The 17,427-nt window shown below is 42.0% G+C and overlaps 1 protein-coding gene across 8 annotated transcripts in view; it reads left to right on the top strand.

Moving 5' to 3' along the window:
* LOC146468287 (protocadherin Fat 4-like) overlaps positions 1-17,427 on the top strand; it is a 74,519-nt gene that overhangs the window by 21,279 nt on the left and 35,813 nt on the right. For 2 of the 8 annotated variants that reach the window (XM_085125014.1, XM_085125013.1), the window contains exon 1: positions 479-970. The exons of 4 other annotated variants lie outside the window; for them this stretch is intronic. In XM_085125014.1, the coding sequence (XP_084981140.1) occupies positions 501-970 (470 nt within the window). In that variant the 5' untranslated portion in view covers positions 479-500. Of the gene's footprint in view, positions 1-478; positions 971-16,900; positions 17,388-17,427 lie in introns of those variants that run through there. 2 more of the 8 variants (XM_085125016.1, XM_085125015.1) reach the window with 1 other exon arrangement.

Below are 17,427 nucleotides of genomic sequence, written 5' to 3'. Positions count from 1 at the left end.
GAAATTCATCAGGGGTGATAGGAATGGCAGTTCTTTTTCTATGCTTGACTGAAAAGCTTACATTGTAACTCAAGGGTTATCAAATGTTTTTATTGCAATAGTACGTGACCTCTTTCGAAATCCTAAATGCCTCAAATTTATAATCTGGAGATGAAAGGCCGTAGGGTATTTTAGTCTTGCAAAGCGCCCGATAAGACCTTCGTCACATTCTATTCTGACAAACGACTTTAAAATTGACTCGAGCCAAGTGTAACTGATTTCTGTGTAGTCGTATACGTATCTGCTGTGAAAAACACACGCGATTAACACGTGTAGTGTATTTTCGTCATATTTTATTCCTTTCTCTTTCCATGGTAAAAACAAAACATTTCCACGTCCATCAGCTGTTAGCTTTGTTTCCCAATACGTTGAGGCTTGCATGCCAAATAACGTCACTTTAGGACGGGATCAAATTTAAAAAATCCATCAAGATTTTAGTGGTAAGCTGATCTTTTACTATTATGCGCTGCACTCTCGTCGCAATGAAGAAACATTTTTGGGTTTTTCTCGTTCTTTTTGCTTGTTTGATTGTCCTGTTTGGTCCTATGGATTCGAGGGCTTGGCGCCGAAGGCGCAGAAGAAGGTGCCCTGTTCGTAATTGTATCCTCAGCGATTGGTACAACGTAGGAAGTTGTTCGCGACCCTGTGGAGGGGGAAGAATTCTTCAACGAAAATCAATCAAAAGCTACCCCAGCTGCGGTGGTAGAGGCTGTCCATCGTCTAACAGTCCATCAAGAATGCGGTACGCGTCGTGTAACACGCACTGCTGTCGCGTTAATTGCGTGTGGACGTGGAGTGCCTGGGGTTCATGTTCGGGATCATGCGGGACGTCAACGCAAACACGAACGGTGAGAATTCAGCGAAATCCTAGCTGCGGCGGAACGGCATGCCCGAGGAAGCGAAGCGAGACGCAAAGCTGCAATACTGGCGTGTAAGTTGCTAAACTTTGTTTTTCTTTTTGTTTTCAAGGGTGATATACCCGAGATTTTAGGGAGAGGTTTATTCAATGCTCCAAAATTTGAGCAAGGAAATGGTTTCAGCTTACTTAGGGAAAACTGATGACGCAGAATAAAACTCAAAGTTATAAAGCCTCTAGAATACGGTTTGAGAGTCGCGCTTTACCGTCTCTCGGCAACAGTGACACGCGATGGAAATGTTTGCATCGGTCGTATGTTTTGATTTTAGACTCCGTATTGGTTTAAAGAACTGGCGCCACTTTGTCAACCAATTAAAATGTGAAACCGGAACCTATTGTTTTTGTCTTTCGCATTTTCCCCGCGCTCTTGGTTCCTGGTACATGTACTTGCTTTGAATTCTGTTTCGCGGGATTTTTTCTGTCTGATTTTCGATTCGGCCATAGAGAACTGTATGTTTAATGATACTCAACAGAAGCTCGCTCTGAAGACTCCAAGTCCACAGTCGCTTCCGTATCTCGAATATTTCCCTGTTTTTATCCTGGGATGGAGGTACACGAGTCAGCTTTTGCTGCGTATGTGCCGCTAGCAATCCCATAGACTCCATGTTCTCCACTATTTTGCGAATGTAAATGACACAATCCCAACTCGATAATTTTGTATTTACACGTCTATTCCTTTTAACTAGCAGTCATTTCCAAGACGGAGACGAGTTTTACGCATTTCACTCATTCAAGCTGTTTCAAGTCCTTTCAATTTTCATTGAGGTTGAAAATTTGTGACAGCATTCAAATATCAAATATCTTATTGTCTACTCTCCTCAGGGATTTTCAGGGTCAATTTACAACAAGACTACTTGTGGCGCAGTTAAATGAGCTATGAATGCCCCCTAATGTCAATTTGAGATAGACACTAGGGCTGGTTACTACCATTCTAACAACTATGTTGAAAATGCGACCCATTATAGTCAATCCTGTCGTGAAAATGCGAACCAAAGAGCAGCATAATCCCATGAGCCTACTAATAGAAGTATCCCCGTCCCAGTGGTGACGGGGGGGGGGGGGGGGAAGGAAGTTTGTTGTCCGCTTTGTGTGATGACTGACATTGAAGCAACTGCGTCACTGCAAAATTCCGTGGCGAGAAAGGCCCACGCGCTTTGTTTTACTTTATTTCTTGACTTCTTTTATTCGCCTGACCGCCCATCCACTCTCTACAGAGCAGGATTAGAAGTAAATATTTTGTGGTGGGTATGGCCCTAGAAATAGGTACCTGTTGGAGTAATTTCTGGGTAATGTTTCCTATGGAATGGAGGCAAATGTTGGTAATGTGCGCGCCAAACATTTAGTAAAATTCTGACTTTGTTGTCCTTGCCGTTGTACACAGAAATATTCCTCTCATGTGTATTTTACGCAAATACTCTTCAACTCATCTCCCCTTCCTATTGTAATTACTGAGCCATGTAACTACAATAAGAGATCAAACCAAGTTTAGAACATTTTTGTGCATCTTTAATCACACAAAAAATTCTTGTCACAATGTCAAGCCACGGCATGTATCGACCACTCTTGCGGAAGGAAATAACGCAGACAATGTAGCGTTGGTGTGCGCCACAATAACTTCACAGCATATAGTAACTGTTATAAATGCACAGTCAAGGCCCAGAAAAACACTTGCAACACCATTCAACATTGTTGGACGATATAGAAAAGTGTTGAACGAGGTGGCCAAACGAATGCAACATGTTTGATGCAACACTTGGACTCCAGGGTCTGGGACCAAATTCTACCCAGAATCCTTAGAAAACAAACCCGCGCCAAATTGGTTTTCACAAAAAATGAGCGAGACTGATCAACCTTTGCTTCAGACCATCTTCTCGATTTTGCCTGTCTTACAGTTTTTGGCACACGCGGCAAAGCGCTAAACAACTAATTCAAATACCCACAAAATCAGCTTAGTCTGCATGCGCGCGTTCGGCAGTGTTAAACACGGTGGCTAAACGAATGCAACATTGTTGTTGCGGAGGCCTTCGATTCCAAAATAAAATTTATATCAGATGACTGTTGTTATTTATTTGTGATATTTTGCTTTCTCGATTAGAATACATTCTTATGATCAACAGGTAATATGACACGCGAATCGAAAATCTTACAATTTATCTTTTGTTCGTCTTTGTTCTTCAGAAAAGTATCTCGGCTCACATTCAAATATTGAAATTGATAAATGAGTACGTAGAATATAACTCACTTACATCATAAACTGAGACCAAGTTGTTGTTGTTGTTGTTGTTGTTGTTGTTGTTTGTATTCTTGGATACAAACAAGTAGACCTCAGTCAGCCTTTCAGCTGTTACACATAAAGTTGCACAAGGCTTCGCAAACGCGGAAGAAACTGCACTAAATGGAAGAATAACAATCGAATGGGCCGTTCAGTTGGCCATGGAACTGGCCAATGGCTTCGACTTAATCGCTCTTGACAATGTAATGCGAACGATTGTTAGTGAGCGAGCAAATAAGAGAACATAAGAGCGCTGCTAAATTGAGCCTGATCTCATGTTAATTGATGGACTGTCAGTGCGAGTTTCGACCTGCTTAGTTGGTCGACTGGTCAGTACGTCTCTCAAGCTGGACTGGATAAAGTCGTTTCGATGGTAAACCGTTGAATGCTACCTACAGAATCCGTCGGTTGTTGGTCTGTATTACGATCCCCGCCAAGTATGTAAACCCACTTCCTAACAAGGAGCCCAAGACGAGCCGGAATGACGCCAAGCACTCAACTTGAACTACCACCACCAATGGAATTTTGTGCTCTGGCTCTTTGACCTGCTGAGAATTCTCTGTTTACAGGGCCAAGTTTTTCCCGATCGGTATGACTGACGATTGTTTAAACAGAGATATGTTGTTGGCAGATCCAACAATGGGCGTAGCCAACTGTAATAGATTTGTTCACGGCAAAATAACTGGATTCTTTTCGTTCCGACGATACAAAATAATAAATTCCTTCTCAAAACGTTCCACACAAAGATAACAACAACTAAAGCTTTCAATTACAAAAATACAAGTTCAAGTTGCACATAATATCACTTTTCTCAAAAACGTAACGGTTCGCATGCAAGTTCGAAGTTCAAACATGTAAAGAAAGTCTCCGATTGTAACGAAATAACTCCGTGGCACACTCCCACTTTGCCCAATCAATTCACTGGTCAGCAGATTAGCATTTTGAGCAGCCACACATCTTGTTGATGGCCTGGTTCTGTCCCGTCTCTGCTCCTCCTAAAGTTGCTCATTACTGGTCATGACTGGTACTTCGAGGTGAAACAGTCTTTGAATTGGTCCCTTCATCTCAAAAGGTTTCCCTCTCTTAGTGATAACCTTGACCACTGCCGCTCTCACACAATCATCAGCACCTGGCATCAACCTGGTATCTGCTCGTTCGAGTCGCCACTGACTGCAGGGCAGGTTGTCTTCAAACAAGGTGACAATGTCCCCTACAGTCGCAGAAATGATTCTTTCAGGTGTGGATTTCCGTCGATTCGATTCGACTCTGTAATGTGCTCTCTGCTCCAGCGTTTCCAAAAGTACACTAGTAGCATCCCCAAGTACTTTCTTCTCCTTGAGAGATCACTGCGCGACACTCTTTGGTAATCGATTCTCGGCATTGTTTAGAACTGGGCCATTGCCACAAGGGTCCTCTCCACCACTATTTGTTATCCTTCAACTTGGAGGCAGCTCCATGGGATGCGACATCTGCAGGGTTGTTCACACCTGGGGTCACTTGGGTTCCCATTGACGCTTCGGTTACAGAGAAAATTTGATTCACTGGATTCTGGACAAACTGCTTCCACTTCCTTGACCCCTTGATACAACAGACTGCCGTCCTCGTGTCCAACTGCAAGTCAATTTGTCAATTTGACCGCGCGACGTAAGTACTTCCTCAGTACTGAAGATGCCACTATATAGCAACGATCACATCACGCAGCAGCTCGAGTCTGGGGATATGGACCGCCTTGTCAGAGGTGCCACTCTCGTTTTGGATGACAGCAAAGCCGGGTAATATCCAGTGCCTGGTTCAAGTAGAAAGTACGCAAAAGCACAATACTCCTTTTCTTCAAATCCATAAATAGCATAGGAGGTAATCTCTTCCTCTGAGCCAGCGAAAATACACCGCGGTAATAATACCCACTGCACCTCCTTCCAGGTCGTGAAGCCACCTGTTCCAATGTCTCGTGGCTTGCTGTAGGGGCGGCGCATCCCTATTAAACGTCTCTCGGTAAAGCATCTGAAACAGCACTTCGTTTCTACTAGAATGGTACTGAGGACTCCAAGGGGGTCAAAGATACTTGAAGTGACCTTCAGCACTTGGTTGTACCGAAGCTTAGTATTTCTAAGACTTCTGCTAGCCGGAGAAGCACGTGCCCGTCCAACAACGTCATAAAACTTTCTGAAGACCAGCAGGGCTGACATCTGTTGTGACGCATGTGTGTGTTTTTGTTACATATCCTACACTCAGTTGATTGGGTCTATACAACCGTTGTTTGTTCGAGTGGGTCTTCGCTTTCCAGTGGGTCTTCGTTTTTGAGTGGGTCTTCGTTTTCGAACTTGTCCTCGTTTTCGAGTGGGTCTTTGTTTTCGAGCGTGTCTTCGTTTTCGAGTGGGTCTTCGTTTTTCGAGCAGGTCTTCGTTTTCGAGTGAGTCTTCGTTTTCGAGCGGGTCTTCGTTTTCGAGTGGGTCTTCGGTCTTCGTTTTCGTAAACAGTCCGGACAACGCAGTACTCGCATCAAATTATGCTAAAAAATACTGTATCACTGGAGAAAAACTACTCAACTAAGAGCACACCCCAAACTAAACAAAATGGCGAATCGCAAAGGTTTTAGTAGGAGCAGACCATGTGCTTTGTAGTGACGTTTACGTCATTAAATATAAAAAAGGGTCGAAATCTTTGAATAAGCTGCTGCATGCTGACATCCGAATGAATAGTTTCAATCCCAAAGATAGTTGGGTCCTCGACGCCGTCTTTTTTTAGCGTAAAACTACAATAGTTTTTAATTCACGACTATGAACGGAAGGTCACTAATGATCCAAAACACTTAATTTATTGATATAATTTGTTACACATTAATTACATTCATGATACATTTTTTTTTTGCACCGCAGTACGTTTTTGGATTTGTAATTTTGGCCAATGCCCTCGCGCGCTAACCACGATTGATTTGAAGGAAACGGAAACGACTGCAACGCAGGCTATACGTGCAGCTGATTATGACACAAGGGATAGAATTACCATGCACGTAGGTTTAATTAGCACTTGCTGTTACTCTGACTACATTGCAACGTTTACTGGCCTCGACATCTCCACTCTCAATGAGGCTTGTCACCTTGTCTGTAGCTCTTCCCTTTTTAAGTGCATTTTTTTGCGCCATGGATTCATGGCGCCGTAGACGTCGAAGACGTTGTTTTCGCGACTGTGTTCTAGGGGACTGGCAACCTTGGAGCACCTGTACAAAGTCATGTGCTACGGGGACGCAGCACCGCACAAGAGGAATTGCAGTTGCTGCTGAATGTGCGGAAACCCGTGCAGTGGTGCTCTGAGCGAGACTAAGTACTGCAACACTCACTGTTGCCCAGTTAATTGCGTATGGAGTTGGAACACCTGGAGTCCTTCATGCAGTGGTTGTGGCATATTTACACAGAAGCGCTCGCTGGTAGTTACACAGAATCCTAGCTGCAGTGGTGTGGCGTGCCCAACAACTCGTACCCAGACGCGGAGCTGCAATACTGGAGTGTAAGTTGCAAGCCGTTTGAGTGTCAGTCGTTTTTTTCCATTTTTCTCCTAATGACTCTGTCAGTTACTTTGTTTAGTCACAGAAGGATTGTTTGTCGCGGTGTGACAATTTTGAATGTTGTCTTTCAAAATTCAAATTTTGAATTTTTCCATCAGATGAGGCTCCAGTGGTTCTTGATTAGCCAAAAGCTTCTTTATTGTATGAAATACCTTTCAAGCAGGTTCACTTGTTCACTTGATAGTTATTTTCAATTCGGATAATTGGTAGTTCAGTTTCCGCCACTTCGTTTTATCTCTTGTTCTTACGGACAAGTTCTGGATTACAACGGATGCATTGTTCAGGGTGCGCAATGGCCGAAATGTTTTTCAGTAGCTCTACTGCATTACACATTCGCCACAACTTTATCTCCTGTCCATAAGATAGAGTTTCATCAGTAGGGAGTGGTTAGCAAGTTGGGAGCGAGCTTGCGTAGTAGGTTTTTCCGTGGTGTTTTTCGCTTTTTGAATGCCTCCAATTTTTTGCTCTCCTTCCATTTTCCGCGCGGGGATTCTCGTCGGAAATTTTAAATCAAACCCCTAAAGGAGACAAATCTGGGTGTGTTCAAGCTTTCATCGTTGAGAGGTTCAAAACGTTGTTCGTTCGCCATCTTGACACTCACGCGGAAAAGCGCTAAACAACTAATGCAAATAATCGCAAAATCAGCTTAGTGTGCGCAAGTGCGCGTTCAGCAGTGTTAAACACGGTGGCTAAACGAATGCAACATTATTGTTTACATCTGAGGACAAAAGAAATGTTGAACGATGCTGAAGATGATGTTTGATGGAAATCAAACTTCATTCAGCATCATCCAACATCATGCAACATTGTACAACATGGTGGCCAAACAAGTACAATGTGTTGGATTCAACAATGTTGGACGATGGTGCATCCGTTTGGCCGGGGGCGTTTACTCATGTTTTTTTTTTTTTTTAGCGGCGGTCGTTATCGTGGTCCCGCTTCTAGTAAAACCCATTATTTTTCTTTTCTTCAGTATTCATTTACACTATTTTCACAGTAACGACAATGGGCACCCTATTTTTCAACGTCAGAGCACTCTTGCACGCGTTTATTGTGGCAAAACGAATTCACTGAACGTGAGCATAGTTATTGTTTCCATTTATGACACATGTAGCTCTCTGTCTAATCGTAGCAAAAACATAGGTAAAGCTAAAGGTAAAATCGCACGACGAGCCTAAGTGGCCCACACGGCCGGTTTCTGTAGGACAAAGCAACCACAAGTATTGCTACTCTCCCTGGATGAGATGCTAGTCTATCACGGGGTTATCCCCAGCAGTTTGTCACCGGTACTCATTTATACACCCGGGTGAAGAGAAACAACGTGGAGTAAAGTTTCTTGGGTTCGTGGGTGAGGTACATTGTTTATGGTCAAATGTGTTCGTGTCTTTCTTTCAAGCACTCTTAGCTCTTCCTTAGTCCAACAAATAAAAGCTGCTGAATACTTCAGTTGAGATAGCCTATGTAGGTATTGTTGTTACAACATTGGCTCTATTTACCTTTGTCTGCAATACCTTTCTCAACCTTCGGAAATATCCCTTGGTTAGGTTGTTCTTCATTTCCTCACGCTTGAACTCATCAGTTTCCAGCACACCCAGATATTTGTTACTCTTGCCTTAACCCAGCGCTTTGATCTCTCTTCCGGCTGTCAACAAAATGCCCTCTGAATCACCATTCGTCTTCTAGTAACCAACTTGGCACACTTTTTCCAAAGTGTTTTCCAATGTCACAACTTTTAGAACACTCGGACTTTCGGTTGACCAAGGAGACTAACCCTCGTTCATTCTTGCCATACAGTTTCAGATCATCTATAAAGAGTTAGTGATTGATCTTCGCCCCATTGAATTAATAATTATACTGCGACTTTCGGAGCACCTGACTCAACGCTATTAAGCTAGGGCAGAGAAAAAAAGTAAGGGCGACAAAGAATCCCCCTGGAAGATGCCTCTCTCTACTCCTGCTGTCAGCTGCTTTTCCCTGCTTCCTGATATTATCTGCAACTCCAAAGAGGTCAAGACATTCAACAATCCACGGATGGGCAACATATCGTAAGCTTTCGATAGTCAATTCAGGCCATGGCCAAGTTCTTCTCATGACTTTTATCGTTCTTCAACACTTCCCTGTCAATGAACAGCAAATCATTGATCCCTCTTGACCCTTTTCTACACCCCTTCCCCTCCCCAGAAGTAGGTGGCTCTCATCTAAATACCAACAACTATCCTTAGCTATCAATCCCATCAGAACTGAGCTTCCACATAAGTGGGAGGCTTGTGATTGGTCTAAAATTGCTTGCGGCATTTCCTTTAGCTTCGTCCTTTGCTATAAGCTCAGTCTATCAAGAGTCTATCCACGATGAAACCACTCCTGTCTCCAAGCTAGTTATTAATTTCTTTGTCAGTCGTTCTTGCAAACTTGTAGAGTTTTTCAGCCAACATTCTTGGACCAGACCAGCCCCAGAGGCTTTCCAGTTGGGCATTTCCCAGCAGGATGTTTTGCAGATTCCCTCAATTTACTACCATCTCCACTATCTTGTTGCTTGCGAGTTCCACCGTCTCGTTTAATGTTTCTTAACCACTCTGCGTCTCTCTTGTGCTTTGTCGGGTTTCTCCATATATCACTCCAGAATCCCCTTGACTCTTCGGCGTCTTATGTTATTTGGCATTCAGTACTTTCTCTTTCCAAGTCCGTGCAGAACCTCCCTTGGTTTATGTGAAAGAGCCTGTTCTGCCTATATTGCTGTATCCTATTCTCATATCTCTTAACCTTATTTGCTTTGGCAAGGATCTTTTGCTTCAGTTCTTCAATGACAACAACAAACCCTTTCTGTTCCAGTCAGTATTTTCTCTGTAGAACATTTTAAACTTAGTATTAAGCGCCTTTCCCGATGCCAGGTGTTCAATTCCGTTGTGGTCTCGTCTCAAGTCCTAAATCTTTCTCTCCAGCCTTCTTTTCCACGGTGGTCTTAAACCTAAAAGTGCCTCTTAATATTAGTACAATGATAGGGCGTCTATAGACGAAACCAAACACTGAAATATCGCTGAGCCTTATAGCAATAATCAACACTGAATGGGATCCTATTTTTATTATCGTTGTTATTATTAGCTAGAATATGGTCATAATATGACTTTTTACATAAAGATATTGAGAACCTTATTTTTATTTTCAATTTTTTTTTTAGTCGGAATACGATCATGATATGATTCTTTTTTTATTAGAAATAAGAATATTATTGTAGCTTTATGACTTTTGCTTTGGATAACGTGTGATAAGGCTCTATTTTCGTTTCGCTTCCTAAACCATTCCCGCGGGAAACCCTGATACAAGTTTTCTACAGGGCGCCTTCCTCGCACCTTTTTTGATTGATTGACGGTTATCAAATCAGTTAATCAAACTTACTTGCATTTCGCGATACATGTACTCGCGAGTTCTCGCTTTCCTTTTCAAGTACTGTAGATATTTAAGGAAACTGTCATGTTTCATCTCAGAGGGGAGCTTAGATAAACTTTGTTAGCCTGCGAGAAAATAAGACCGTTTCATCGGCGGCCAAACGCTAACGGCTTTGCGGAGGCCTTCGATTTCCAAAATAAAATTTATATCAGATGACTGTTGTTATTTATTTGTGATATATTTTGCTTTCTCGATTAGAGTAGATTCTTATGATCAACAGGTAAGATGAGACGCGAATCGAAAATCTTACAATTTATCCTTTGTTCGTCTTTGTACTTCACAAAAGTATCTCGGCTCTCATTCAAATATTGAAATTGATAAACGTGTACGTAGAATATAACTCACTTGTATCACAAACTGAGACCAAGTTGTGGTTGTTGTTGTTGTTGGTTTTTTTTTTTTTTATTCTTGGATACAAACAAGTAGAGCTCAGTCAGCCTTTCAGCTGTTATACATAAAGTTGCCCTAAATGGAAGAAAAACAATGGAATGGGCCGTTCAGTTGGCCATGGAACTGGCCAATAGCTTCGACTAAATCGCTCTTGACAACGTAATGCGAACGATTGTATTAGGCCAATTTTAGTGAGCGAGCAAATAAGAGAACATAAGAGCGCTGCTAAATTATGCCTGATCACATGTTAATTGATGGACTGTCAGTGCGAGTTTCGACCTGCTTAGTTGGTTGACTGGTCAGAACGTCTCTAAAGCTGGACTGGATTAAGTCGTCTGGGTGGTAAACCGTAGAATGCTACCTACAGAATCCGTCGGTTGTTGGCCTGTATTACGATCCCCGCCAAGTATGTCCACCAACTCCCTAAAAAGGAGCCCAAGACGAGCCAGAATGACGCCAGGCACTCAACTTGAACTACCACCTCCAATGGAATTTCGTGCTTTGGCTCTTTGACCTGCTGAGAATTCTCTGTTTACAGGGCCACGTTTTTCCCGGTCTGTATGACAGACGATTGTTTTTAAACAGAGATGTGTTGTTAGCAGATCCAATAATGGGCGTAACCATCTGTAATAGATTTGCTCACCGCAAAATAATGGGATTCTCTACGTTCCAACGATACAAAATAATAAATTCCTTCTCAAAAAGTTCCGCACAAAGATAACAACAACTGAAGCTCTCAATTACAAAAATACAAGTTCAAGTTGCACATAATATCACTTTTCTCAAAAACGTAACGGTCCGCATGCAAGTCCGAAGTTCAAACATGTAAAGAAAGTCTCCGATTGTAACGAAATAACTCCGTGGCACACTCCCACTTTGCCCAATCAATTCACTGGTCAGCAAATTAGCATTTTGAGCAGCCACATATCTTGTTGATGGCCTGGTTCTGTCCCGTCTCTGCTCCTCCTAAAGTTGCTCATTACTGGTCATGACTGGTACTTCGAGGGGAAACAGTCTTTGAATTGGTCCCTTCATCCCAAAAGGTTTCCCTCTCTTAGTGATAACCTTGACCAATGCCGCTCTCGCACAGTCATCAGCACCTGGCATCAACCTGGTATTCACTCGTCTGAGTCGCCACTGACTGCAGGGCAGGTCGTCTCCAAACACGATGACATTGTCCCCTAAAGTTACAGAAATGATTCCTTCAGGTGTGGATTTCTGTCGATCCGGGTTTCTCAACTCTGTAATGTGCTCTCTGCTCCAGCGTTTCCAAAAGTACCCTAGTAGCATCCCCAAGTACTTTCTTCTCCTTGAGAGATCACTGCGCGACACTCTTTGGTAATAGATTCTGGGCATTGTTCAGAACTGGGCCATTGCCACAAGGGTCCTCTCCACCACAATTTGTTATTCTTCAACTTGGAGGCAGCTCCATGGGATCCGACATCTGCAGGGTTGTTAACACCTGGGTCACTGTGGTTTCACATTGACGCTTCGGTTACAGAGAAAATTTGATTCACTGGATTCTGGACAAACTGCTTCCACTTCCTTGACCCCTTGAAACAACAGACTGCCGTCCTTGTGTCCAACTACAAGTTTGTCTTGTCAATTTGAACGCGCGACATAAGTGCTTCCTCAGTACTGAAGATACCAGTATAGCAAGGATCACACCACGCAGCAGCTCGAGTCTGGTGATATGGACCGCCTTGTCAGAGGTGCCACTCTCGTTTTGGATGACAGCAAAGCCGGGCAATATCCACTGATTGGTTCAAGGCTAGGAGAAATTACATAAAAGCACAATACTCCTTTTCTTCAAATCCATAAATAGCATAGGAGGTAATCTCTTCCTCTGAGCCAGCGAAAATACACCGCGGTAATAATACCCACTGCACCTCTTTCCAGGTCCTGAAGCCACCTGTTCCAATGTCTCGTGGCTGGCTGTAGGGGCGGCGCATCCCTGTTAAACGTCTCTCGGTAAAGCATCTGAAACAGCACTTCGTTTCTACTAGAATGGTACAGAGGACTCCAAGGGAGTCAAAGAAACTTGAAGTGACCTTCAGCACTTGGTTGTACTGAAGCTCAGTGTTTCTAAGACTTCTGCTAGCCGGAGAAGCACGTGCCCGTCCAACAACGTCATAAAACTTTCTGAAGACCAGCTGGGTATTGCGTTATCTAGCATTGTTTCACACAGTATTTTCGTTGTTTGAAAAGTTTAGTGGGGGAACCTACATGAGAAAGCCTTAAACAAGCCGAAAGAAGAACTTCTGGAAGCAAATGGAATGCACGGAAAATGATATAGTTGGAATGCACGGGAAAATGAATCCGGAGAGCGTTGATGCAAGAGAAGACAGCTAGACAAGAAAGTGGATTAGAAGGAACGACGAGAAATATACAACATTGTCATGGTCAGCACTTTCATCCGAAGATGAATCTCTCTTGTTTTCTAACCTTCATCAGTTACCATGCGTGTGTTCAAACGGGAAAATCATCCTCGATAATCATTAGCTTATTTGAACAGGCTCAGAGTGAATTATATGGTTGTTGTTGTTGTTTTTTTTCTTTTGGATTGAATGATATTTAAAGATAGTGACGATAGTTGATGATCGTGTATGATGCAGTCAAGTGAGAGGGCGATACATATCATCGGCTATAATTAATTATCAGTAACTTTCATGCATCATTAGACCAGGCCTTTAGCCTTCTCCAAAATCGTTTCCGGCAGCCGCATTTGCCAGAACAACGGTATAACTTTACGCTGATCATGTATCGGGAGGGGCAGTTTCTATCTCTCGAGTGATTTTTTAAAAACATTCAACCCACTTCTGTTATGTTTGGCTTGCCATGCACGCGCGTGGTGGTTATGTATGTAGTAGTTAACACGTGCGTGATTATATAACACAGACGTTATGTAACTTAAAAAGCACTTGACCTAAAAAGGACTTAAGGGGAAATCGGGCTTAGACTGAGCCAATTAAAACTATTGCCGACTGCCACCGGCGATGGAGCCAATGACATATTTTAGATTAGATTGGTTTGGTGTTTCCGTTTTGAATAAAAAGAAAAAAAATAATTAGGTTGATTGGAAAAGCAAAAGCAACAAAATTATTGAAGAACGTTTGGCATTCCAAAAACTCATATGTATTACATTCTATCAACGGAAAATTTGAAACATGTAGCATAGGCATTTCATAAATTCTGTTGACATTCTTTATTTTCGTCAACTTCTTCTTCCTTTGTTTTTGCTTATGACTGTAAATCCGAAGAGGAATACCGAAGTGAAGTCTGTTAACGTTTAATTTCAAAACCAGATTTTTTTAAAATGCGCTTTGCAATATAATGGTTGAACATCCGCCCTTTGTGGTGGGGCATTGGGGAACATGATCACTTTAACATATACTTTTGGTCTTTTTAACTGCTTCCGCTTTTTTCAATTTTTCAGTTTTGTTAAACAATATTCGAAAAGATACTGAAGGTGATTAAATGTCTTTTTGGGATTGAAAGTCACCTGAAATCATCCTGGAACACAAAGGTCATCATTTTTGAATTTTCTTGCCTGTTAAATAACAACAACAATAACTGATATAACTGAAATTATATCAACGCGGGAGTCTCCAATTTGGAAAAGTAATGTTAATTAAGTTAATATGGGAAGACAAAAACCTATACTTTCTGCATAGGTTGAAATGTCGACCATTTGACGAATTTTTGGACTATTCACGTTTTAGAACAATTTTTAAACCATTTTTTGGACCCTTTTTTTGTAGATACTTAGATAAGTATGGTTACCGAATTTTCCTTGCTATGGTGAGAGAATATGTAAGTTTTCTATAAGGGGTTTTAACACTTAAACTCTAAAAGCATGTACATTAAAACGCCAAAAGTTGTTACTGAATTTCCGTCCGTTGTCTAGCCACTAAATGTCGAATGGAGTACGTAAAACTGCAAAATAAAAACTATTACACGGTTCAAATCCTGTCCTTACAGAGATAACAAGAGAGGCTGTACTGTCATCCGACGCACTGAAACGACCCAAACCAAGCCTAACAAATGCCCCAAAGGGCATAAGAACGACAATGAGTCGCTAAACAGAACCAACAAGAGGTCAAATAAACAGGCAGTAAACGCAGAAATGTTCAAAATACAAAGCACATGCCTCTGTTCAGTCAGTACCTTGCAAATCCTCCAAATCATCAACAACATCTGTCAAACATTCAAAAAGCTAAATTGGTCAAAAGACCTGTGAGCCAACATGGAATGCAGAAGAAAATAGTGCGGGGCAACGCAGTACTCGCATCAAATTACGCTACAAAAACATTCTGTATCACTGGAGAAACAAAATGGCGAATCCCAAAGGTTTTGGTAGGAGCAGACCATGTGCTTTGTAGTGACGTTAACGAGCATTTCCGGCCACACACAGCTGTGTCAAAGCACAGTCGATCTTTGTTCCGTCGAAACATAAAAGGTTCAAAGAAGCTTTAAAAGAAAAAAATGATGTTTACACTGAAATAATGAACCTTTTTGTGTGTAAGTTGTCAAACACGAAACATGACTAAAGACTTTCCCACAAAACAAACGATGATAGTCCATTCGCCGAGCAGTTCTTTAACGGCAAGAAAGCCGGGGAGGGTGATCCCCAAGATAAAAAACTGTCTTTTTCCAAGGTAAAACAAACACTGTCGAACTTCTGAATAGATCAATGAATAAAAAGCATAGCCACTTAAACCAGACATTTGGGAAGTAAATCGAACCACTTCCAGTTCAAAACAACAGCAACTGGGCAACGTAGCGGTTGCTCGGTTTTATTCATTGGATGCATAAAGCGGTGATCGCAGGTGGTCGGGTAAAAAGTCAACATTCATGCAACTACTCTATAAACAAAACATACAAAATATTGCTAAGCGGAATTACCAGATGTTTACAGCCCATCGAGCGACCGAGCGAGTGAATTTTTCCCCCAACAGCTATAACTCGTCCATTGCTTCTAAAAATAGTTCAAAAATTGGTCCAATGCCAGTCCTTATTTTATTTTGTGTAGAAGTGTTAATGAACGGCTCGTGCCGCGTATTTACAATTGATAGCATGATAAGGCAACTAATTCGAACGCCTGATGTGACAACACAGCGGCTTTCAAGATCTTTTGAACAACTTAGGCGAATTATTGAAAAACCAATTATAAAAACGAACGAAGGTTATCATTGCTCTTGAGAAACGTAACACGATAGAACCAATCAATAAAATGGTCACCGCAAACCCCAATAAGTATGAAACTACTCCTTATAAATATTCGACTATGACAACCGATAAATATTTTCCAAAATGCTCCTGACATTGAATTGAAGCGTATCTAATATACGGCGGTCGATTGCGAAATGGATTGGATATATTTATGGCTATTGTCATTCAGCACAGACATCATATGGGATGTTCCGTACGGGCACGTTGGGCCCGATTTCCTGAACATGTCTCTTTGTGGTCTATAGGGACTCTATACCCTTACATGCGCACTTTTTAATCACAACCGAGGGAATTCCATTCAAATGTCAACAGAGAATCTCCTTCGCCTGAATTTAACGTAATTAAATATGAGTCGAAATCTTTGAATAATGTTGTTGCATGCTGACATCCGAATGAATAGTTTCAATGCCAAAGATAGTTTGGTCCTCGACGCCGTCTTTTTTTAGCGTAAAACTACAATTGGTTTTTAATTCACGACTATATAAGGAAGGTCACTAATGATCCAAAGCACTTAATTTATTGATATAATTTGTAACACATTAATTACATTCATCATACATTTTTTTTGCACCGCAGTACGTTTTTGGATTTGTAATTCTTTCTGGAGTCTCTGTGAAAACACCGATAATTAAGTTTAGCTGATAATTGCTGCTGTTGTGTTGTTGTCGCCCGACGCTCCAACGGTTAGTTATCATGGTAATTGTGTTTCTGTTTTCTAAGTGGTTATGTTGACAAGTGAGACCCTTCTCGAGTTTCCAAAAAGCACTGGACATTCACATTCAGTCATAATAATAATAAAAAAGTAATAATACGACAGCAACGCTTTGCAGAAATAATATTTTCCACCCACCCATACCCTCTTTAAATTACTTATAAAAAGAAATTAGGTTTAATTATTTGTGTGGAGATAGTTCACAGCAATACTCCGCTTCACTGCAAAATTGCTACTTGATATTTAATGATATTTTTTCTTGACGGTTAGTGAAAAGTACGTACGTGCAGCTGATTATGACACAAGGGATAGAATTACCATGCACGTAGGTTTAATTAGCATTTGCTGTTACTCTGACTACATTGCATCGTTTACTGGCCTCGACATCTCCACTCTCAATGAAGCTTGTCACCTTGTCTATAGCTCTTCTCCTTTTAAGTGCAATTTTTTGCGCCGTTGATTCGTGGCGCCGTAGACGTCGAAGACGTTGTTTTCGCGACTGTGCTCTAGGGGACTGGCAACCTTGGAGCACCTGTACAAAGTCATGTGCTACGGGGACGCAGCTCCGCACAAGAGGAATTGCAGTTCATGCCATATGCGGCGGAGCATCGTGTACTGGTGCTCTCAAGGAGAGTAGGCACTGCAACACTCAATGTTGCCCGGTCGATTGTGTATGGAGTTGGAACGCCTGGAGTCCTCCATGCAGAGGTTGTGGCACGTTTACACAGAAGCGCGCGCTGCGGATTACACAGAATCCTAGCTGCAGTGGCACGGCTTGCCCAACAACTCGTACCCAGACGCGAAGCTGCAATACTGGAGTGTAAGTTGCAAACCGTTTGAGCGCCAGTCTTTTTTTTTCC

The sequence above is a fragment of the Pavona decussata genome, unplaced genomic scaffold (genome assembly GCF_977016875.1).
Source record: "Pavona decussata unplaced genomic scaffold, jaPavDecu1.1 SCAFFOLD_133, whole genome shotgun sequence".
Taxonomy (NCBI): domain Eukaryota; kingdom Metazoa; phylum Cnidaria; class Anthozoa; order Scleractinia; family Agariciidae; genus Pavona; species Pavona decussata.
Note: the sequence above shows the minus strand (reverse complement) of the source record. Positions and strands in the feature narration are given on the sequence as shown.